The following is a 24,006-nucleotide window of genomic DNA, read 5'->3' as shown; positions in this document are numbered from 1 at the left end:
CAGATTTATCTTTTCCTCTGGCCAGCTATTTTAGATATGTAGTGCTCCTGCAGTGTTGCCACTTCACATAATGAAATTTGTTGGTGATCCCTACTTGGGACATCCTGGATCTTGCGAAATATGTTGTCACCACAAACACTACTTCTAATGATCTATACCCACAAAAAGATTGTTCCAATCTTTCTTTTTATCCAATGGTAAGTTTTTTGGATAGCAACAGGTAGCATCACTAACTTTTTTTGGTATGAATTTAAAAGTATACTGGGCCTAAGATATAAGATTACTTGTTTTAATATCCTTTCATTATAAAAAAAAAATGAAATAGAAAATTGGAAGCTGTTGTTCTTTGGAGATGAATTAAAGAATGTGTTACTGTAATACCATCCTTGGGAAATTTCATGTTATCTTTAGACTAATATTTTAATGGTGCATCTAAGAATGAACGGTGTCTTCTTTCGCTTCATCGACTGCCCTTTTCGATTGTTGCGGTATTACCTCTTCCATAGAATATGAGAAATGGGGAATTGAGATCACATGCTTGATCCCTTTAATCACCACCAATTCAACCTGAAAAAAGGGTTGACTTTGCTCACAAATCGAAAGGGGTATGCGTACACCTAGGTGAAGTGGTAACTGTGATTGATCATTCATTTGTTAACTATACTCTGGGATGATTTATCCTGAACTTAGTTTTCTTCTCACCATACAAATATGTTCCCAATAAGCTTGAATTATTCGATGCAATATAAATTAGGAGACCCTCTTCTCAATCGCCAATTCGACACCAAAGTTTGTGCAAAAAAATAATGAAGAAGTGAGTGCTTGATGTCGCTGTAATTTGTAGGGCAGCACTGAACTTCACCACAAGATTATATATGGAGGCAACCAATTTTGGACTTGCCCTCCAACTGGGTTTTGGATTATTTCAATTTAACGTTTTGTGAACAAACACCAAGTGGGAACTAGACGATCGAGATAAGGTTGATAGGGGAAATGCACGACTTATGTACAGTTTATGCATGTATATATGTTCAGTGTTCACGGTGGCACCCACGAATAATCGAGCAAGAAAGCGTTAATCAAGGGAAAAAGGGTTCCATACTTGCATCATGTGCATTCTTGAATTCGAGGATAGACCAACATGATTGGCTATTTTGAATTGTGTCCAAGCTCAAATGCGTCCATTGATTCGAGACGATTTTATAAAGAAAGTCTCGTAATAATTTTTTCACTATCATAATATCATATTTTGTCAAGAATTTCATACGCGACGAGGGAAAAAATGATGGGTTACAAGTTGAATTATGATGATATTTTATCATATATAAACTCGTCGATTGTGTTTTGATTTGCATGCCTTCTCATTAATTATTTGAAGTATAGAGTGAATCGATATATCCACTTTCCTTTTCTTCTTCTTAGTTTTTTTTGTGAAAAAGAAAATGATATCCTGTTTTGAACTAAAACTTTTTTTTTTTTTTTGGTTTCATAATCTTCTAATCGTACATATAAGACAATGTTAGTTTTTTTTTTTTTTGGTTGTAATAAATGGAGATATGGTTAATTCAACTCGAGAACAATTACATCATAAAAAATTAGGAGGTGGATGAACAAATTTAGGAGGTTAAAAATTAAAATATAGTATTTCTTTCTGTACTAGATTAATATATTATCAAACTTGTCAAAATATTTTTAAACAAATTTTGTGAAGTTTGAAGAAGATCACACTTGATTTGTAAGTATCTTAAGAATGATTAATAATATAAACAATGGTCATCGCCAATTTTTATTTTTTTAAAAAAAAAAATAGTATAGGATCAATGTAATAATATGATATTTGACCGTTGAATATCATGATAGCGATGAAATTTATATATAAAACAAAACAAGAAATCGTTAGTTTGATTTGACACGATTTAGTACGGTCGATTTGGCCAATTATTGAGCCACAAGCCTACTTTAGGACTTAAATATGGATACTCTTTACAATATTAATATATATTAAAATTAATAATTTATGATGCACGAGGGCATCAATCATCTTAAATATATTGCATTATACCACACTTAAAGTTTGTTTTTATAAACGGACAAGGTGCACCAAATGATGGTGGACAACTACTTTTTATCAAATGATAATTATTTTTTTCGAGGAAAGTATTATTTTTAAAGTTTAGTTTTAACGTTGTATAATTAATAAACCAATTAACATGTCTTAACCACAAGATTTGCGTCATAATTTGAGCAATTTATAATTTTCTTTAGTTATCCTTGATCAAAATAACATTATTCAAAACATAGGGGAGTACTTACTGAAATCATGGGAACTCACCAAGGTGTCGATGAAATTTGCGTATTATTTGGCTACATTTCTTATTTTCGGGAAAATATATAATTTCTGCGGGATGGATTTATGAGAATAAAAAGATTGTCTCGAGACTAATTTTTTTGATGGGACATCATCATTCCAAGCTTGTAACAAGAAGTTCAGATGAGATATATATAATATAAGTCGATCGATAGTTATTTTAGAACATCAAATTTATATATATCTGTTATGATATGATAAGAGATTATATATATTTGGCAAGCGTGATCAAGAATGAAACTATCTTATCTATACTATATCATATTATTAAATTTGAGACGTTTTAATGTCATGGACCATCTATCGAAATATTAAAGTTATCATAATTTAATTTAACATATCATCATATTAAGCATAAATGAGAATTTGGTACATATCAATGCCCTCATACTTTTTTTATCTTTTGATAAGTAGATATTTAATTACGAAAATGTAAATTTTTTTTGTTTTTTTGTTATTGAGTGTATATTTATATACAGAAAATTCAATTTCTTTTTAATTTCACCATTTTTATATATATATTGTTTTCAATTAAAAAATAGATTATACAAGCACGCAACGCATACAGTTGAGTACTAGTTTAAATATAAAATAGGCAGATATTTAGTGGTGGGGGAATTAAGGTGATTAAGATAATTGATGGTGTGTGGATCATCATTTTATCAAGATCAGATAAAACCAATATTATATATTGAGTTGAATTTATGGTGGCCACTAGTTAAACTTTATATAGGCCTCGTGCAAAAATGAAGAAAAATAATAACAAACATCAAATTTGTAAAGGTAAACGTCTAATCATTATATTCGGATCATTTCTTTAGGTGCTTTCTGACAAATATCATCGACCGAGTCTTGCATAAAATTTAAGTTTAACATGTTGAGAACATTCATTTAAAGATTTATGTATGTTTAATTTGAAATGAATTGACACGATTAATATATAGAAAAATTATATTTTTTTATGATTCAGTTAATCAGAAGATCTGTTTCACAAAAATTTGTGTATTAAGAATTAAGATTATGAATTCCAACTATTTTATTGGATCTCACATAGGTCTCAATTAAATATTGAAATTTTGATTCTTTTGATAAACGGATTTATCAAATTGTCATGTTAATATATGATTTGTTAGTTCATGTGTAAACTATAGATGATAAAGACGAAAAACCAAGACGTGTTTCATCCTCATAAATAGTATCTACGCATGATAAAGGTAAATTTAAGCAATCATTTTATTCATATGTATATTTGCAAACTTAAACATTGAAAGAACTTCACTAGAAAATTTTATAATCTCTCTCTTTTTTGCTTGTGCGTTGTAAATTCTTAAGTAGATAGAAACCATCGGAATTTCAGAGAATCAGGAATGAAATTTACTAATTTACATGGGAACTCAACCTCAAATAAGCATCCCACACACGAGCACCATTCTTCATGAATTATGGAATGTAAACCATTTGAGATTCTATGATTCACATTACACGATAACCATAAGTTTAATATCATGCTCATGTTTTGTGCCATGCTTCTATTCACCATGAAGAGCCCCACGACAAATGGTGCAAATGTAATTTTTTTTTTAAAATATGGAAGTGGATCTTGAATTAATGGTGGGGGTTAGATCTTGTCTCAAGTTAAATAATATGAAACACACACTTTCCACAAATTAACTAATTAGTCTAACTAAAAAAAATTAATCGGAATCAGCTTGACAAATATAATATTAATCTTAGATGGAAATATGGTTAAAATGCAATTTAGTGAATTTCAACAAGGATAGTTTACTATATATCTACTTTTGCATGTTTCTAATTATTATATAATAAAATATACGAAAATTATATATATATGTGTGTATATATATATATATATATATATATATATATCATATTATTGATCAATTCATGATCACTAATTTGCACTTCATTTTCAATTTATATATTTCAGTTTTCACCGGATGATGGCATGACATCAAACATGTCAGCAATGACATATGTTATTCAGCAATTTCTGACGACACGTTTAAATTTTTTAGCACCACATCAACCATATGATGAAAAAATACTTTTTTAAAAAATAAAAATAAATTATTGGACTGTAAATTGACCGCACAACACACCCAAAAATAAAAAAAAAAATACAAGTTAACTAGAAAACTAGCTAGAATGTAATTTTCTCTTATATAAAAAAGAAAAGCCATTAGTCCGTTAGACCATTACTAGTTTCAACGGGAGACTTGAGACTGTGTAAAGACTATGGTTAATTTGTATAGTAGCATAAAATTATCAAAGGGTCAAAATATTGTTAATTTTGTATTTTTTTTTATTTGAGAGGAGGTAGGAGATTTGTTACAATTGAGTCTCGAGTTCGAGATCTCATCCCATATATGGAATTTGGTGTCAGATGAGCTACACGTCATAGATATTTAATTTTGTATTAGTTGGATAGTAACTCTCAATGTAATTAACATATTAAATATACAACCCAAATACAATTTGCATAGAGATAACTATTTAATTGTTCCAAATTTTTATGTTTGAAAGATGCCTTGTGTCGGAAATTCTATGGCAAAATTCTTGAAAATAAATTTTTTTAAACAACGTAGTACTTCAAATTTTGTCGTAGGTTTCCTTTGTCATTACTCCGATATTTGTTAATTTCGATCGATGGTGCAGTACTTGTGAGCATTTTTTTATTTTTTTATTTATTTTTTTTGAACTAACTTGTGGGCATATTTTTATTTTTATTTTTTTGACGGGACTTGTGGGCATATTGATAATACTTAGTTGTTACACTTTTTGTCCACTTGTCTTATTCAGTTTATTCAAATGAATGGTAATTAGTCAATGTAGGAATTTATATTCATCAAATTTTGGTTTCTTTTGTTTTTATATATATATATATATATATATATATATATATATATTTGTGTGTGTGTAATATGTTTATTATTTGGTAAATATTAATAACACGTAGCTAGCTTTTTCCTCATAGAATATTGAGAGCAAGCATAACGTTTAATTAATAAAAAAATTAAAAGAAAGAAGAATCGTATAAATTATTATATACCTTGATATGGACCAATTATCCTCCAATAATTAATATGGCAGGTATTGAATATTATAATCGCGAGATTGTTGGTTCTAAAATACGTGAGTTGTAGAATATAAATATATAATTAAGTATTTATTTAATTTTACCAATTAAATTACTGTAAATTTGTGACTGGGCATCCTAAAGAAGTCAGGCAGTCATATAATATTATGGTAATTATAGGAGCCAAACAACTCACTGTTCTTAAATTAGCCAAAGTCATGAGCTCTCAAATTTAATTATTACATTGTTAACTCAAATCCAAAATTTGTCACGTCCTATATTAATCAATTCAAGGGCTTCAAACAAATTTGAACCCCATACTTAGGTTTAATCGTGAGGACGATTATCGGAGCGTGACGATAATTTTCCGAGATAGTGAAGCTGAATCTTGATATCAACATGGATAATATGATCTTGGCTTCCATTAAAGCAAAAGATTGGCCTACACAGTTTCTTGGACCAGCAGCAAAAGGGATGAAATGTCGACCGGACGCGTACGGTTTCGAAGCGAATCGACTAGGGTTGAACTCATTAGCATCCTTGCCCCATATTTCTTCATTGTGATGTATGGCTAGAACTGGGATCCATATCGAAAGACCCTTTGGAATGAAGAGTTCCCCTAATTTTATGTCTTCAAACGCCATTCGAGGGAGAACTGATGCAGGTGGATATAACCTCAGGGATTCATTGATCACCATGCTTAACTGCAAAATGATATATATATATATATATATATATATATATATATATATATATATATTAAAATTTTTAATGCAAATTCTCCTCAATTATAGACCACCCTAGTTTATAATATAATATTCTTATAAACATGATATCAGAGCACTCGCTGATGTCTTGCAAACTTCACGCTCTAGACGTTCATTCATAAGGGTGGAGATGTGTGTTAGATGTGCCACGTTGGTTGGATAAAGTACTTGAGAAGTCTATATATAGACTTGGGCAACCCTATCTCGAGAGGATTTAAGTCCAAGTCCATAATCGTAACATTGATATATCTTACCCAGTGGCGGAGCCACATATAGCTAGCCCGGATTTTATATATATTGATCTTGAAAAAAATTTAGATTAATTTGAAAGTAGCCCGGGTGATTCGATTCAAAAGTTTAAATAATTCTAGAGTTTAAAATTTTAGTCCGGGTAGTTTAAGAATTTTGGCTCCGCCATTGATCTTACCAAAGTGAGCTTGGACAGCTGATCAACGGCGGGTTGGCGGCCATCGGAGCAAACTTGCATCACTTCCTGGCGCACTTTTTCTTGCCAAATAGGGTTACTAGCCAGCAACATTACAGTCCAAGTCAATAGTAGAGCTGTGGTTTCATGTCCAGCAAAGAAGAAAGTCTTGCATTCGTCCATTACCAACTGCAAATTTAAGCTGAATTTATTGGATTCTCGTTTCTTCTTCATTTCACTCAGCAACATCCCCACTAAATCGTTCCCGTACGACTCGCTTCTTCCGATTTCGACGCAGTCCTTTCGGCTTTGTATGATCTCCATCAACAGTGTTTCCACCTCCAACTTCAAGGATTTTATTTCTCTGTTGTATTTGCTCGGAAAAAACCTGCGTATTAAATTATTGATATGATATCAGAAAATGACAACGTGACATACGTGTGGACATTGTTGACATGACCATCGTCTACTTCACTCTCTTTCGTAGTTAATGACTAAAATATGAAAAACGTAAATTGGTGAACTAAGATCGTGAATTGACTGACGACGATTTCTTCTATAATAATCTAAAAGGAAAAATTGTTTTTTTGATCATGTATGTTTGCCACTTTGCGATTTCAGTCCTTTATATTCTTAGATTTCAGTTTTAGTCCGCTATCTTTATTTTTTGGCAATTTTAGTTCTTTTTCCGATGTGTCACTGACGTGGCACCAATTCAATGCTGATGTGGATCTGACGTGTACAGTGTTACGTCAGCATTTTCGAAGAAAAAGGACCGAAATTGCCAAAAATCAAAATATACAGGACTAAAACTGAAATGTGAAAATATAAAGGACCAAAATCGCAAAGTGACAAACATACCGGACTAAATTTGCAATTTTTCCTAATCTAAAATGTGATTTTCTCGATTCAAAATTTTATTTTTCATAATTTTTAAAAAATATATACTCTACACAATAAGATATATGAGTAGTTGGAATTTCTGATTCTGCACCAGCATATGCATGATTATTTTATATGGTTGGCATTAATGGAATCACTTGGGAAATGAGTTACATGTCAATTCCAAGAAACTAAACAGTAATGATCTTTTTCCCATTTCTTGATATCCCTCGTCTTAAAATATTGGCAAGTATAAGGTTGGAAACCTTTAGGAATTTAATAATTATACCGACAGCCAAGAATATCAACATAATTAACCAAAAGAAACACGTACAGAATCTGCTCAAACAGAAGATATAAATCTTTCCCAAACAAAAAAAAAAAAAACCATATGTTATAATGAGCCTTTTTCTAAAAAAAAAAAAGATTGATAAAATCAACTATGATTTTGCTAAAGATCCACACAAGTAATAGTAATTTTTGATAAAACGAAAAACGTTTATCTAGTTACCTGCTTCCGGGAAACCATAAATGGCGGCTTGCTTGAGCACAAAGACGTTGTAAATCAGTCAAGAGATTAAATATTTGCTTCCCCTTTTCATAGTTACTGTCAAATTCGGTCCTGGAAATTATATCTGCCGTGAGACGAGTCATGTATTCTCCGATCTCGACTTCGTTTTCGCCTGTTTCCATTGCCTTTTCCAGGGATTCGAGCATCTGCTTAGTGCATTCCACCATGTATCCAGCGTAGCTCTGCCCAAAAAATATTAACAAAGAAAGATCTCGGGTTTTAACTCTTACTTATTACAAATTTTATGAAGAAAAAGCTGTAAAATGCTTCTTAGAAACTATCTCAAACATTACCTTAACGAACTGATAAAATTCTTAACATTACTTTATAAGACATTTAAATTATACAAATGTTGATTAATATATGTAACCTTGAGTTTGTCTCCCATGAATGCCGGCGCGACGATGTGTCGTTGATGGTACCAATCGTCGCCATTAGCCATCAACAGGCCTCGCCCGATGAAGTGCTTGGAGCCCTGTTGTTGTTGCCATGATTTCCCAGAAATGGTGCTATACTTGGACAAAAGTTCTTTGATCTGTTCAGGTTCGGTCAAGCACATTCTTGGCTCGATCCCGTTCCAATATATAAATCTTTTTCCTATATACACAAAAAGTTTGTTAGCTAGGATCGATCATCATGTGTCACGTAACTCAACACGACATGAAAACGAATGGATTTCGTGGCTCACGTACCATGTATCTTCGACCATACGATGAAATGAGGGAGAAGACGACCCACGATATCGTGATGGATTGAATCCATGTCCTTTGAAGTTGATTCCGCCACCAAAGAGGTCATGTCCGGTATGTTACCCACCAAAATCCGCGGTTTCGGGCCGGTTACCCCTTGTTTCTCCATTATTTTTTTTATTCTTCTGGGGGTTAGCCAGTAACATGATATTGTATCGTAGGCAACTTTCAAGAAAATGTATAGAAAGATTAAAATTGCCATGGAAACCACCATTGCCATGGTGGCAAAAAAAAAGGGGGGGAAACTCGGTATGATTTGTTAAAATAGGGGATTTATAATATAATTTCACAATCACAAAAAGTTAGAGGTATGGAAGGGAAACAGGATCAATGGGGTGTGTTAATTCTTTGGTTTGGTTTGGTAGCTAATGGGGGATAGGGGTAGTCCATTTTTATAGGAAGGGCTTAAAGTTAAGACTTTAATTTATTTATTCATGAAATTAAAATTATTAATTAAATTAAAGTATATAAAACATGCTTTGTGTGAACCCAATTAATTATAGCATATGATTAGCATTCCTCAATCAGTATTATGTTACATATGTTTATTTAGTGTTTGGACTGATGTAATTCAAATCTATCTATCTATATATATATATATATATATATATATATATATATATTTCAAATGTATTTTTTATATGTTTATATATATAAAACTTCATGTTAATCAGGATGTATTTCAAGTATCATTTGAAATCCAGTTTACTTGGTATTATGTGTAAATAGATAAGATATATGTAGATTTAATATTTAGAGTCAATTTGGTTACAGAAGCTTTTTACTTTAAAAAGTGTTTTTTTAAGTTGGTTTTTAAAAGTATTTTTTAAGTAAAAGCTGTAATAATTTTGTGTTTGGATAAATAAATTGAAAGCATTTTTTTAAAATATGAACTTTTAAAAAAAACACTTATTTTGGCTTAATTAAAGCTTTTAAAAGAATTTAAAATCTATCCAAACACAATCTTAATCTATTAATCAAAATTCATAGATTTCAAATTCATCTTCTCAAACATAACCGTTATGAAATCAATACTATTTTCTTGATAAAGTATTGTGTGCACAAAATTTTTAAAAATAATCCTTCTAAATAGCACAATGTAAAATAAATATTTTGAATCATTTTTTTCTTAAAAAAGAAGAGAAAATTTCACGCTAGGATTGGCTCAATAAATTAAATAGAAGATGACCTTTAGTGTTGGGCAAGGGGTTTGGTTAGTTAATTGGTTGCAGCACCACATGATGAACTGGTTGACCTCAATTCAACACTCGGGAAGATAAAATTCACTTTACAAAATTATGTTCGTAATTAATTCAGGACAGCCAATTTTACAAATAAATATTACCTTCCATCTATTTATAGCAATCCAAATTCTTTATTTTAAATTTATTTTTATACTTATTCTTAAAATTATAATATCCATATCAATCCCAATAATGGTTTGAAATAGATGCTACATTTATATTTAAGGCCGGGGTTATAATATATTGAGCTTGTGGATGCTACAGTTATGAAGTGGATACTTTGAGAACCCATTATTAAATCGTGCTTGTGCTGTTGTGCAGGCTTGGGTGCGATAGATGATAAATAGTTACTAGCTATATAAAAAAATATAGACATCAAAAGTAATGTTATTATAATTAGTATAGTTTGGTTTATGATCAATAGGATAATAATCAATGAATAATATAACGATGATAAATTAATATATTTGATAAATCTTTGACTTCTTAGGAATTAAAGACATCCATTATCCCAGCTTCTATGCCTACATAAATAGGTTAAATTTACCGAATATAAATTCATTAACTGTACGTCTACTAAAAAAAAAACAACAAAATTAATATCCGGGAATTATGCAGAAACATATTTAAGAGCTAAAGGTCATATTTCATAAAAAAATTACATAAATTCCGAGAATGATAAGTTGTATGAAAAATTAGGTTAATAGTTTTTTGTCATATGTAACTTGTGGGGTGTTAAAATCATTAGTAATGAGAACTAATATATCATGATCCTTAAGTCAACTTAGCAAACCTAAAGTAATTCTTTAAAATCCCATGCATCACACATGCATGATAAATATGCTTTTGAGAAAGTGAAAGGAAATGAGATTTGCCATTCTTTGAAACTTTTCGTACGACTATCCCTAAAATCAAATCCTTTAGAAAAAGTCTTTTGACTCTTGCACAATAAAGACTAGCATATATGCATCGCGGGTTTCAAATTGAAACTGTTAGGGTACAATAATTGTCTCTAATCAAAACAAGGTGTAATTTGGATTGATTCAATATATTTTGGTAAAGCGATGGGCGTTTGATCTTACATATATAATTTTTAGTGTATTCAATATACTAATCAAGTTTAATTTTGGGAAAAGATTGTATCATAATCATCCAGGTATTTTCGAATAGATTAATTTTATACCATATGAGATATGACATGCTCGCTAGCTAGTCGCTTGTAATAAAGCCTAGATGAGTATAAACAGCACTTATTGAATTAAATCATCACATGTCTTGTTTATTACGCTACAAAATGTAATAATTGCAAAACGAAGTAATTATTATAAATGATTAATATATTAACATAATATTTAAATAATTAAGTTTAACGATAAACGCCATTAACGGTATTAATAAACCATGATATGCTCCTTTAGTTATGGACTTTAGAAACTTCAAAGTTTCAAGTCGTAAAAGCAAAAGTAGCACCTTTACATGAGAATGACCAAAAATTGTCATAAACAAAAGCACACGATTTAACTTTCTATTATATTTATTTAATTATAAAAATTCATGTTTTTTTTTAAATTTAGTTAATATATATACAGAATTTTATAGTAAAAAAATACTGCTGAATGCGAAAATTAAATTATATATTTAAGATAATAATATAAAAATAGACGAAATTAAGTTTTCATAATTAAGACAGAGCGGGGATAAACTAATGATAGTATATAATGCGACTACGAACGGGAAAATATTCTGTTTTGCTTTATTATCATTCTCTTGTCCTAAATATTTATTTATACAACTTAAGAGAAGGAAATTGATTCTATGGTCGGAAGTTGGTATGGAAACAAGTCACTTTTCTTTAATTATGGATCAAGTTTAAATTCTTTACTTTAATTTGGTGTGGACAACAAAGTAGTTTATTATATTTATTAAATTATTTTACTCTTATTATAATTATAACAAGAGTACTTACATATTGATTGATACTTAGAATTTATTAAAGTATAATATGTGCTTCTCATGCGTGATAGTTTAACATATTTATATTTATGATACAAGTTAGATCGACTCAAATTTACAATAAAAAATAATAGTTTTGATATAAAAAATAAAATTTTTTTGTGGATAGATTCGAATAGAAGACTCGTTTCACACTCATGAGACTATATCATGTATTGGGGTTTTTGTGATATTTCGAATAATACTCGAAATGTTTACAACAATAGCATATCAAGTTATACGACCTAATTGGCTCAAAAAAAAGTTATACGACCTATTTAATTCAATTAAGAAATTACTAAAACTATGCATGAACTATATATCTGTCAACAAAATTATTTATTGAGTTACATATATTTGAAATTAGGGACGGAAAAGCAAGTCAAGGTAATTATGTCATCAAATGCGGAAAGGGCGTGACAAAATACAATTTTATAATATGCTAATGATTACGTTCCCATTTTGTGCCCGACCCTGTGAATGTAATTTCAGAGGGAAAGATATTTGGATTTGAGAGGGGGAAAAAATAAAGTAAATATGAGTCAAAAAAAGGTTGTGGAAAGGACAATTATCATTATGAATCAATCCGCAAAGATAAAAATTTGGTACCAATATTGGATAATGTTTTTCTACGACAATTCCTTCAAAGGACGAGATTGATTCAAATTGTTGTAGCAACAAATAGGTTTTGAAGTTTTCTTTAAAAAAAAAAAAGGTTTGAAGCCATTCTCAAAAGAAATTGAAATTGAAATTAAAATTAAAATACTATTTTTCGTCACTCCAAATACATCAAATCATCCGATATCGAAATAATTTTATTTTTTCGTTGGTTGATGACGAGGGAATATACATGCAATTGTTACTTGTTGAATGTCCGCTAATTAAGTAATCGAGCATAAAGCAATTGCTCGTAAATCATAGCAGCTGAGTAAGCGATACTGAGCAAACCTAATAAGACATAATCAATCAAGAAAGTTATATCAGGAGAAATCGATTTTTTGATCATTTGACCTCTCGCTCAATTACTACACTAACTTGAACAACACATGAGCCATCATATCAAGATAATTCGTGAATTTACACCCAATGGACACAAATAATACCATGTCTTTAATTTTACACTCACTAGATAAAATTTTCCATTTGTCAATTTATGCAGAAACTAGGAGTCTCTTTTTAAAAAAAAAAAAACAAATGTCGGCGTTGTCTTTTCAAATGGGCCAGTTGGGATCCCAAACTATTGCCATTTCTTTCCACGAATAGCCTATTTTCAAGCCCATAATGAGCTTTTACATGATTAGTTAATTTATTTTTGTGAGATATATCATAACTTTTGTACTTTGAAATTTTGTTTTTGTATACTACTTAATTTACATCGATTATTAATTAAATTTTAAAAAAAATTATTTATTTACATAAAATGAATTTATTTCTTTTAATCAAGCATGTACTAATAATTTATAAATATATATATATGTCTGTATGTGATCTAATCAAACAATTTGTGCAAAAAAATAATGTAATATTCCAAGAAACATCACTATTTATGATATCCACACTTAAACCAAAACACATGGATCATTAGGTTTCAACTACCTCCGCCGCTGATATTCATAATTTAAAAAAATATTTTATAGATCAAATAAGAGATTCATCTCATAAAATTGACTCGTAAAACCGTCTCAAACAAATTTTTGTTTATATGCATGTATATGATAACTAAAATTTCTCTCATTAATTTATTTTTAAACCGAAGGTGTTAGTGTTGGGTCTCGAACACGAGCAATGGTGGATCTAGACGTTTTTATTTGGGTAGGTGACTTTTTTTTCTAAAGTGATTATAATTATTGAAAATTGAAAATGCAAGTATAATGTTTAATATTTGCTCATGAAATAAATTGATAATAATATTCTCTATATTTGACTCATATTATTACCCAAAAAAAAATGCTCTGGAACATGATTTTATGTCAGTGAATTACCATGATAAAGATTTTAAAAATAAATACGGATTCAAAATACATCACCCAAAAAAATAGACTCTAAAAATAGAAGCGAGCTCTTTAGAAATATTGAGATCTTAAAATTAATATAACATATAACATAGTGAATCAAAATCTAAAATTGCTAAATCAAATGACACAAAACTCATATAACATAGTGAATCAAAATCGTAAAACAAAAAAAAAAAAAAAACGATTTTATTGCTACTCTTATGTCCACACATCAACATTCTAGCAAGCTATAATATCGTTAATTTTTCTTCAACTGGGTAGGTGATCGTATTTAGTGTGGTAGACCCAATGAAAAAAGTCAATGAGAACAAAACCCTAATTTCCACAAAATGTGAAAGCCACAACAAATTAAATGGGAATCCGATCTTTATTGCCCATTCAACCAAAATTCGTGATCTCTCACTATATATATCATCACCATATTTAATTCTCCAATCTACTTCCAGCTAGACATATAAATTTTGGCACATGTAACTTATTTTACATCACAAACTTATTTGAGGTAAATATGGTCGGAGGATATTGATAAAGCTACAATCCTCAACCATTTTTTCGAAAGTACTCATTAAATTCTATGCATAATTTTTTTATGGGAGCATTGTCGGAAAACGACAGTAGTACTTCTCCCATCTGAGAATTATCAAAATTTAGTAACTCAAGTCTGGTATGATTTAAAAGAATTACTAGAGTTATATTACATTATATAAAGAATTAGACCTTTAGAGTAACTATTTTTGGTGTCTTAATGTAACATTATCTACTTTTAAAAAAAATTAAATTATTTAAGTATTCTTTAAATCCATATTTATACTTCTAAATTTTTAAATGGTTATATCACTTATAATAAAAAAAATTAGTGTTAAAATTTATTAATTTGAAAATAACGAAAGTTATCATGTTTAAATAATTATTATAATGGTATAAGCATGCAACGCGTGCAGAAGGTCACTGATATATATAAATATAATATACTAAATGATTTGGTCCTTTAATATGATATCAACGTCAAATTTACCTACAAAAATACTAATATATTTCAATTGTTAAAGGGCAAATAGGTCGAATTAAAATTACTATCTCGATTATCTGATGAAATCAATTATCTTATCCAAATTAAAAATTATAGGAAATACTTATCTAACTTATTTCCACTTCATATATTTATTTATTCCTTATCTTCCTTAGCTTTTTTATAATTACATTATTATTATTATTATTATTATTATTATTATTATTATTATTATTATTATTATTATTATTATTATTATTATTATTAATATTATTATTATTATGTATCACATGTGCTTTGTATATTATAATAATTTAAAAGGAAATAAATATGCATTTCTCTAATTATGGATGTCACCATATATATTCTAGTATGAAGAATGTCTCCAATTCCTAATTTGATTTTTCAAATTCTAGTGTTTTTAATTATATTCCAAAAAAATTATGTCAAAATTTTTATATAATTTTTGAAACACGATGATCAAGTTTGTGAGGGGACGAAATCATCTGCTACACTTGGTGCTACAAACGGTGCTACACTTTGCTAAAAAAAACCTGTTTGCACAAATTATTAAAAATTAAATTTACTAAACAACATGGATGAACAAAATATAATTAATCATTGATAAATTTTTCCATTCACCTATTTTTTCAATTAAAATAGGCAATAAATTGTGTCTCAACCACGATAAATGAGTAAAACAATTTATTGATGATTTTTTTAATTGAAAAAATAGGTGAATCGAAAATTTTATCAATGATTAATTATATTTTGTTCATCCATGTTGTTTAATAAATTTAATTTTTAATAATTTGTCCAAACGCGATTTTTTTTTAGCAAAATGTAGCACGGTTTATAGCACCAAGTGTAGCAGAGGATTTCGTCCCGTTTGTGAGACTGAAGATAATTTCGATCCAACCTGACCCAAATTAAAAAAACAAATATTATTTTATGGTGTATGTACGTATGGAAATTTGATATGATTTGTTTGACGAGAGAAAATCGTAACTGTACAATCGATTAATTCTCTTTAACTTTTATTCATTTAGTGAAACATATATACCTGAGGTAAAGCACTAAAGTAGAAGGTGAATATTATCGTTTTCTTCATTAATATACGTGCTAAATCTAAAATTTGACTCAACAAATAACTACGGATTTCGAGAACAATATGCATGCTGTAATGTGATATCATTTATTAACGACTCATAAATTTAGTGAAACTGTTACATCCTATATATATATAATTAACTGAATTGTTTTTCAGTCTTTCCAACTTTAAAAAATAAAATTACAGACCATTTACCTCACACCAGTAATAAACCTTAAAAAAAAAAAGGTAAAAAAAAAAAATATTTCCATGCATGGTATTTTAGACAATTCCAGAAAAATAAATTTCAAAAAAATAAAAGGTAAAAAAAAAAAAAAAAAAACATGAAATTTATAATTATGGAAACATTTGGTGTATAATTCAGAGCTTGACAATTTCTGGAATATGCACTGGATACCTCTGGATGCAATCTTTCCAGGGCCCGTCTGTGGGTGTTTTGATGGTGCGGTTACATTTCCAGACGGCGCTGTTACACTTGAATCCACTCCCGAATGCAATCTGCCACACCCTGTCCCCCTTCTTCATCCTCCCTTTCGCTTCTATGTAGCTCATCTCGTACCAAAGCGAAGAGGAAGAAGTGTTCCCGAACCGGTGCAGCGTCATCCTCGACGCCTCCACGTGCTCCGCCGACAGCTGGAGGTTCTTCTGAAGCTCGTCGATCACGGCCCGCCCGCCGGCGTGTATGCAGAAGTGATCGAAAGCTTGTTTGAAGTCCGGTATGTATGGTTTCCACTTGGGGTTGAAGATCTTTCGTCCGATGAGCGTGAAGAGGAAGAGCAGCTGCTCGGAAGCCGGGAGTACCAGCGGACCGATGGTGGTTATGTTCGATTTCAGGGCTTCTCCGGCGATGACCATCAAGTCTTTGGAAAGGTTGATCCCCACTTTCCCCTGTGGATCCTCTTGCTCGAAAACGCATTTGTAGGCCTTGTCGTCGGACCCTTTGTGGGTCCGGACGACGTGCACGAGCTTGTACTTGGCGCGGCGGCTGTCTCGGGTTTTGTTGGAGAGCAAGATGGCGGCGGAGCCCATCCGGAAGAGGCAATTGGGGAGGAGCATGGCTCGTTCGGAGCCTTGGTAGTAATTCGGGGTGATGATTTCGGTGCTGATAACTAAAGCAGAGGAGTTTGGATGAACCTGGAGCAAATCTCTTGCTAAATCGATGGAAATCAATCCGGCGCTGCAACCCATTCCAGAAAGATTGTAGCTTTTGATGTTACTTCTCAGCTTGTATTTATTCACGATCATGGCGGAGAGAGACGGAGTAGGCGAAAACAAGCTGCAATTCACAATCAGAACATCGATGTCTTTGGGCTTGATCCCTGTTTTGTTCATGAGATCATCTATGGCGGAGAAGATAACTATCTCTGCTTCTCCTCTGGCGGATTCCATGGTGGGTGTTGGGGGGATGTAGTGTATGGCAGGGGGGAGACAGGTTTCTTCACCAAGACCTGATCTTTCGAGGATCCGCATCTGGAAATCGACGCTTTTGGGATTATCCTTGAGAATGAGCCTGGAATGCTCCATGAAGGTGGAGAAAGGGACCCGGAAGTTGATGGGAGGCTTGTAACAGGTGTAATCGACCAAGTAAATGGAGCGGGGCTTGGACATGAAGTAGACTGTGGCGATGAAAATGATGAAGAAGGAAGAACAGAGGAGTTGGATTAGATCGAATTGGAGGGATTTCAAGATTTTCGAGAGCTCGTCGGGGCCCAGACGGAGGATTTCGATGAGGATTCCGAGCATGATGGGGATGAGCAAGAAAGTGAGAATGTGATTGACTAGGTACTGGTAGCCCAGTTTCACGTACTTGAGGCGGACAGAACCGGAGAAATTTGGCAGATTTTGCGGCATTTTTTTGTTATCGGCGGCGGCGGCGGCGGAGGAGGTGGAGGAGGAAGGATTTTTGAGGTGAAGGAAGGTGGCGGAGAGGAGGAATTTAAAGAGAGCGAGTTTGCAGCAATCAATGAAGGCAGGTAGGAAGAATTAATTAACAGCTTAACGTCACAACGCTCGCTTAGCTGTGGTTTTCTCGTCTACATATGTTAACTTTTTCTTGTCCTTATTTTCAAACATCTATGTTTTTTCGAATAAAAATGTTATATGTACACGAAGGGTTAGAATTGAGTTATTGAAATTACAAAATTATCTTCTACTTTATTTATAAAAAAAAAAAACTCTTTCCAAAATACATTAAGGATAATTATGTAATTTTAAGTGCAATTTGTAACCAAACGTATAACTCTCTGTGTATACATGGCATCACATTTTTAGAAACATCGTCTTCGTCTCAAATATTTAAGTTTTTTTGTTTTCTCGCTCACAACGTACTTCTTATTTTGTCTTTATTTAATATATTCAAAAAATATTTACACACTTAATTCTTAGGATTTAATTTAATTAACTAAGAAACAAACAAGTCTGTAGAGTTGATATTAAAAAAAAGGACTAAGACATCGTTCTTTTCACGGTATTACTAATATATGTATAACTCATCTCATCTCATCCCACGTTTTTTCATCATATTATTTATTTATATATTAAATATTTATTTTACATCAATCAAATCATTAATTATTTATCTCACATCAATCAAATCATTGAATTCAAATTACTATATTACCCCTTATAAATAATATAATTTTTATTTTATTTATTATTAAAAGAACAAAATAGTCATTTAACATTTTTATATAAAATTTAATTAATCAAATCAAATAAACTATAATCTATCAATCAAGTCCAATACAATTTTAACTATCATTTCTTATTTATTTTTTATTATATTATCCTACTTATCTATATATTACTTACATTATACCTCAAACCAAACGGTGCCTAAATACATATTATTTGTGGGTTTTTTAATAAATGCAAAAGGCTAATTACTTAATCTTTCAATTGGTATATATAAGTATCTATATTATTATTATTATATTATAGTTTTACCTCTTATTCTAATCGTTCATGGTTTGTTAAATCACACCAAAAATTCTTCTTATTTTGCCACTAAATTTAGCACACCTCTGATCACCTTTCTATTATGTTATATCTTAAATGACTAAATTATCGACACTTTATTCTTAGGATTTATTTTAATTGATTAAAAAACAAACAAGTCTGTGTGTGTCTATATATATATATATATATATATATTATTTGTGAGTTTATTTTAATAAATGCGAAAAGCTGATTACTTAATCTTTCAATTGGTATACATAAATATATTGATAAGAATCCAATTGATGATGTCTTATTGAGGTAAGGAGTTAATTGTGTTGCAAATTATTAAGTTATTTAATTGATCTCTTTATGTATTGAAGACATAACTCACATTTAGACAAGTGTCCATGATCTACAAATCCAGCCTGGTATTAATGATAATCGATCGTATATTTTAAGGAAACAAATAGTCCCTAAAGTTTAAATCTTATAATTAATTTCTCGTAAAACATTTTCAATTGCTTATTATAGCATAAAATATTTGGGTTCTAGATTCCAAATGTTGATTGTGCATGCTACTGTTATTCGTGTTACTTTTTTTGGGGTGACATGATATCCGATTTCAAAGTACCGTGATCTTACGCACAATTAAATAAAAAATTAATTGATTAAAAATTAAAAACAAACAAGTTAATAGGAAAAAAAAATCATTTTCTTGTTTTTTCTTGGTAAAGCTACAAATATATCTTCTTTCAATTCAAAGATTTTAATTATTTTTGAGAAATTAATTATAGTTATACGTATATACGAGAAATAAAGAAGAAGAAAAGAACGAGTACAAGGGACAATTATGGCTACAGCCAATGGAGCAATTGGACAAGGGAAGTCAAAACCAAGCATTCTTATAAGTTACAGCTGTTCAATATTTCTTTTCGAAATTTTCTATAATAATATAATATAATTATTATTATTTTTTTGAAAATATAATATAATTATTATTAAGAACAATAATAATACTTTCTTAATTTTTATTTATTATGAAATGTTTTTTTTTATTTTTGAAAATACTCCTTGTTGTTTTTATTTATACTAATTGAGAAAAAAATATATTCTTGGTCATTTATGTTTGTTTTTTTAAATAATTTCGGTTCTCTATTATCAAAATTAATCTACTTTCTTAATGTGGAGCTGACTAAAATTACGATATAAAAATATCAAAACTAACAAAAATAAAAGATACAAGAGCACTGAAATTTAATTTTGATAATATAATATGGTGGATCAAAATCTCAGAAGAAATTTACGTGAGTATAATTTTAAGACAAATGCATTCATTCTTGTAGATTTTTCTTTAAAAAAAAAATTAAGGTGAATGTTTTCCACAAGACGGATTTTAAATTGATTTCTCACTATACGATATATAGGTAGTGTTTGGGAGAGCTTCTAGGAAGCACTTCTCAGTTTTTTGTTAACAAAATTTCACAAAATTTCAAATTTTTGTTATCGAAAAGCTGAAAAGTGTTTCCAAAAAGCTCTCCCAAATACTACCATAATAAATGGCAATACAAAAATTTCTAAATTTTGAAATTTGAATTCTTTAAACAATCAGAAATAAAATATTATATTTGACATGCATGAATTTGACTTTATAATATGGTTCCCATATTCTTCACTAAAATCTAGGACCACGTACCCGCCAAACCTCGTGACTTATTGAGTTGAATAAGTGTATAACTGCTTGAATTCTCAAATTTATTGCGTAAAATGATTTGCCCAAGTGGACACATTCTGCAGAGACCCAATCCCGTTCGGTTAAAACGCTTCGTGAATTTGATCTTAGTTCGATTATAAAGCTGGAAACACTAAACTATAAGTTAGGTATCAAGACAATATCTAATAATTTCGTACTAAAAATTCGGAATTTCGATGAGTTATTATTTTTAGTCAGAGTTCGGATCATCCGAATTACTGAACATGTCATCTCCTCAATTTTCTTAATCAATACATATTAATCATATTTAAATAGTATTTGTTCTCAATAAGCTTTGGGTTTTACACATTTCATATCATACAATAAGTTGTGTTTATTTTTTCATTTATCTCAGCATAATACTTTTTTCTTACTTTTTTTTCGGAAATTCATCACAATTAGCTGAATCGCGAAAATATGTGCAATCGTTTCTTGATATATATATTCTATATATATGTATTATTTATTTGTGTGTATTTTCATATAGTTTAAAAAAGTGTTTAGACAGATAAATTTTATAAAATAATTTCTCAGTTAGTCTTTGTTTAATGAAGGTTTAATAGGATTAAATTTTTTTTATAAATAATTAATTATATTAAGGAAAAATTATTTTTTTGGTCCAGTATGTTTGTCACTTTGCGATTTCGGTCTTCTACATTTTCAAATTTCAGTTTTAGTTCGCTATCTTTATTTTTTTTGGCAATTTTAGTCCTTTTTCCGATGTGGCGCTGATGTGACATCAATGCAGTGTTGATGTGGAGCTGACATATACAATGTCATGTCAGCATTTTCAAAGAAAAATGATCGAAATTGTCAAAAATTAGAACTTGCAGGACTAAAACTGAAATATAAAAATATAGAGTACCAAAATCGTAAAGTGACAAAAATACAGGACCAAAATTGCAGTTTTATTTATATTAATCTAATAAAAAATTTTAAATTAGTAAAAAAATATGTAAGATAATATTAAATATGAAAACTAAACGAAATATATATGACGTGTGTGTTTTGTGTTTTGGGATATGTTGACGGTTGGGGTGGTTGTCCGTTAAGCGGACTAATAAATTCTTAGGCCCGGTTTTTCTAGAATATCACGGCCAACCGGTAACAGCTCTCTTTTCAATCATTTATTTAATCAAATTCTGAGGTTGTAAATTTCATTCTGAATTCTACTACTTTATTAATATCAATATACCAGTTTTGATATCATGTACAAATACTTTAGACAACTATGTGAGCAACGATTAAAATGTCATTCATTTATTGGTTGTATAAAATGTCACGTCAGTTGATGCTCACATAGTTATCCACAGTAATTGCACCTGAGATAAAAAAAAAATCATACGTATATATAATTATATAGGTATGTTACATATATCCATATTGGGAATTGTTTTAATTTTGTAAAACCTAAATTTAATTAATTTCTTTATTAATTATAACTAGGCAGGGTCTGCATCATCCATTTGTGAACAAGAAACTAGCCCTATCATATTCTAGGCCACAACTAATCCAACATTATTAATTCCATTTTTTGTTGGGAGCTGAATCACATTTACTTATATACAACTAAAACTTGTATTGAGAGGGATTGATAATTAAATTTAGTTATTAGTTTCCCATTATTCGCCTTGAATTAATTATCACTTTACTTTGTTTTATTTTGATATTTCTTTCTATTTACTTTTTGTGGTGCAGTGAACTATATATTATGTACACACGGTACCAAAGATCTATTAGTCATTTTTTCCATCATAATTTAATGTCTATATATTTAAAATTACTATTTATATATGTTGTTTTCTTTCATAGTTTGCATGTAATTTTTAAATTTGGAAAAAAAGATAATCAAATGTTTGGCATGGGGTTTGTGGGAAATAACCGATGATCAGAACCAACATTACGTTTCAATTTAATATAAAAAAACTAAATTCGAACTAACTGAGTACAATTAACATAAGCTAAAACCAAAATTTTATGCAATATTCGATTTTCTTAGAAAAATGTATATGCATTCGTCGTCGTCGATGGTTTATAGTCGGTCGTCATCGAAGTCTCAATTTTGGAACAATGTATCAGGTTTGAGACTCGATTACAATGGATTACAATAAATATCTTAGCGTTTGTATCGTAATTAAAAATTTTGAGTTGCATCATTAATATCAATATATTATAACTTTTAATGAAGTGATTAACGTTTGATCCTAGGAATTTAAATGCCCCCAATTATAAAAAAACACACACAAAATCTATGGGTTCTGTTTTCTAACCGTGAATAGTATTTTTATCAAAAGAAGAATATAAATCCTTTTCTTTTCCGAGTATCAAAGAGCACTCCATTTTCTTGATTAAAAAAAAGCAATAAATAAATAAATAAATAAAAGCAGGGCACTCCACTTTCGTGGACTAGAAAGTTTGATTATTGTTTTAATAAACTCAATTATCAATAATTTTTATACCCGATAATCTTGATTAACTGGGAAGTATAAAAAATACTCGAAACTCTTGAGTTTTTTTTTTGAAATAAAATAATATGATACATTAATTAACATCTACCTATTACTTTTTTGCTTGCGTAATTTTTTTGTATCTAAATTAAAATAACGCTTCTTTTTTTTTTTTTTGTGTGGGTGTAATGCGGTGTCCCTATTAATGATATAATATTACTAGCACTAGAATAGATTAGGCAAGCAAAAGGGCCAAAACTAATTACCTCAGTCACTACGAACGCCCCCGATCAGTGCAATGGGGGATTAATTACGATATTCAATGTTGTTCACGTGAATAAAGTTAATACTCATTTTTTTAAAAATTCACAAACATGAATAATAATGACCATTTTATTCATATTAATTTAATTCTCCCTCAGGAGTAATCTCTATGTATGATAAAGTAATTATTAATTTCAATAATTCTATAAATTCACTATAATATGCCAATAATTTATTTTAGTCATATATTTTCTTAAGGGCAAAAATCGAATTTTTCGCACAGCTCAAACACATCTGAAATATTCTACATTTTTTATTATATTATTAGTTAGAAATTGAAATTATTTTTGTGATGCATGATTTATCAGTTATAAAA

The 24,006-nt window shown here is 29.9% G+C and overlaps 2 protein-coding genes across 2 annotated transcripts; both read right to left on the bottom strand.

Moving 5' to 3' along the window:
- Nucleotides 1-5,640: 5,640 nt before the first annotated feature.
- LOC140884055 (cytokinin hydroxylase-like) lies at nt 5,641-9,198 on the bottom strand. The gene is made up of 5 exons (XM_073290719.1): nt 8,802-9,198; nt 8,480-8,706; nt 8,050-8,291; nt 6,660-7,044; nt 5,641-6,169 (listed from the first exon to the last, which is right to left on the bottom strand). Exons 1-5 carry the CDS (start codon nt 9,076-9,078, stop codon nt 5,750-5,752), a joined length of 1,551 nt encoding a protein of 516 aa, XP_073146820.1. The 5' UTR covers nt 9,079-9,198; the 3' UTR covers nt 5,641-5,749.
- A 7,117-nt stretch (nt 9,199-16,315) lies between these two features.
- On the bottom strand, nt 16,316-18,145 carry LOC140879618 (3-ketoacyl-CoA synthase 6). Its single transcript, XM_073283411.1, has one exon. The coding sequence runs from the start codon at nt 18,078-18,080 to the stop codon at nt 16,590-16,592; it is 1,491 nt and encodes a 496-aa protein (XP_073139512.1). The 5' UTR covers nt 18,081-18,145; the 3' UTR covers nt 16,316-16,589.
- Between the last annotated feature and the right edge of the window lie 5,861 nt (nt 18,146-24,006).

This window comes from Henckelia pumila, chromosome 2, assembly GCF_033568475.1.
Source record: "Henckelia pumila isolate YLH828 chromosome 2, ASM3356847v2, whole genome shotgun sequence".
Taxonomy (NCBI): domain Eukaryota; kingdom Viridiplantae; phylum Streptophyta; class Magnoliopsida; order Lamiales; family Gesneriaceae; genus Henckelia; species Henckelia pumila.
The sequence above is the reverse complement of the archived record's forward strand: the minus strand, read 5'-3'. Positions and strand labels throughout refer to the sequence as shown.

What these genes read in the sequence shown, in the direction of transcription:
- LOC140879618 (XM_073283411.1), bottom strand. Translation starts at nt 18,080, where the DNA reads ATGCCGCAAAATCTGCCAAATTTCTCCGGTTCTGTCCGCCTCAAGTAC.
- LOC140884055 (XM_073290719.1), bottom strand. Translation starts at nt 9,078, where the DNA reads ATGGCAATGGTGGTTTCCATGGCAATTTTAATCTTTCTATACATTTTC. An exon ending in TTATGGTTTCCCGGAAGCAG is followed by an intron (nt 7,045 to 8,049) that starts GTAACTAGATAA and finishes TTTAATACGCAG; the next exon opens with GTTTTTTCCGAGCAAATACA. An exon ending in AGCTGTCCAAGCTCACTTTG is followed by an intron (nt 6,170 to 6,659) that starts GTAAGATCAATG and finishes ATCATTTTGCAG; the next exon opens with TTAAGCATGGTGATCAATGA.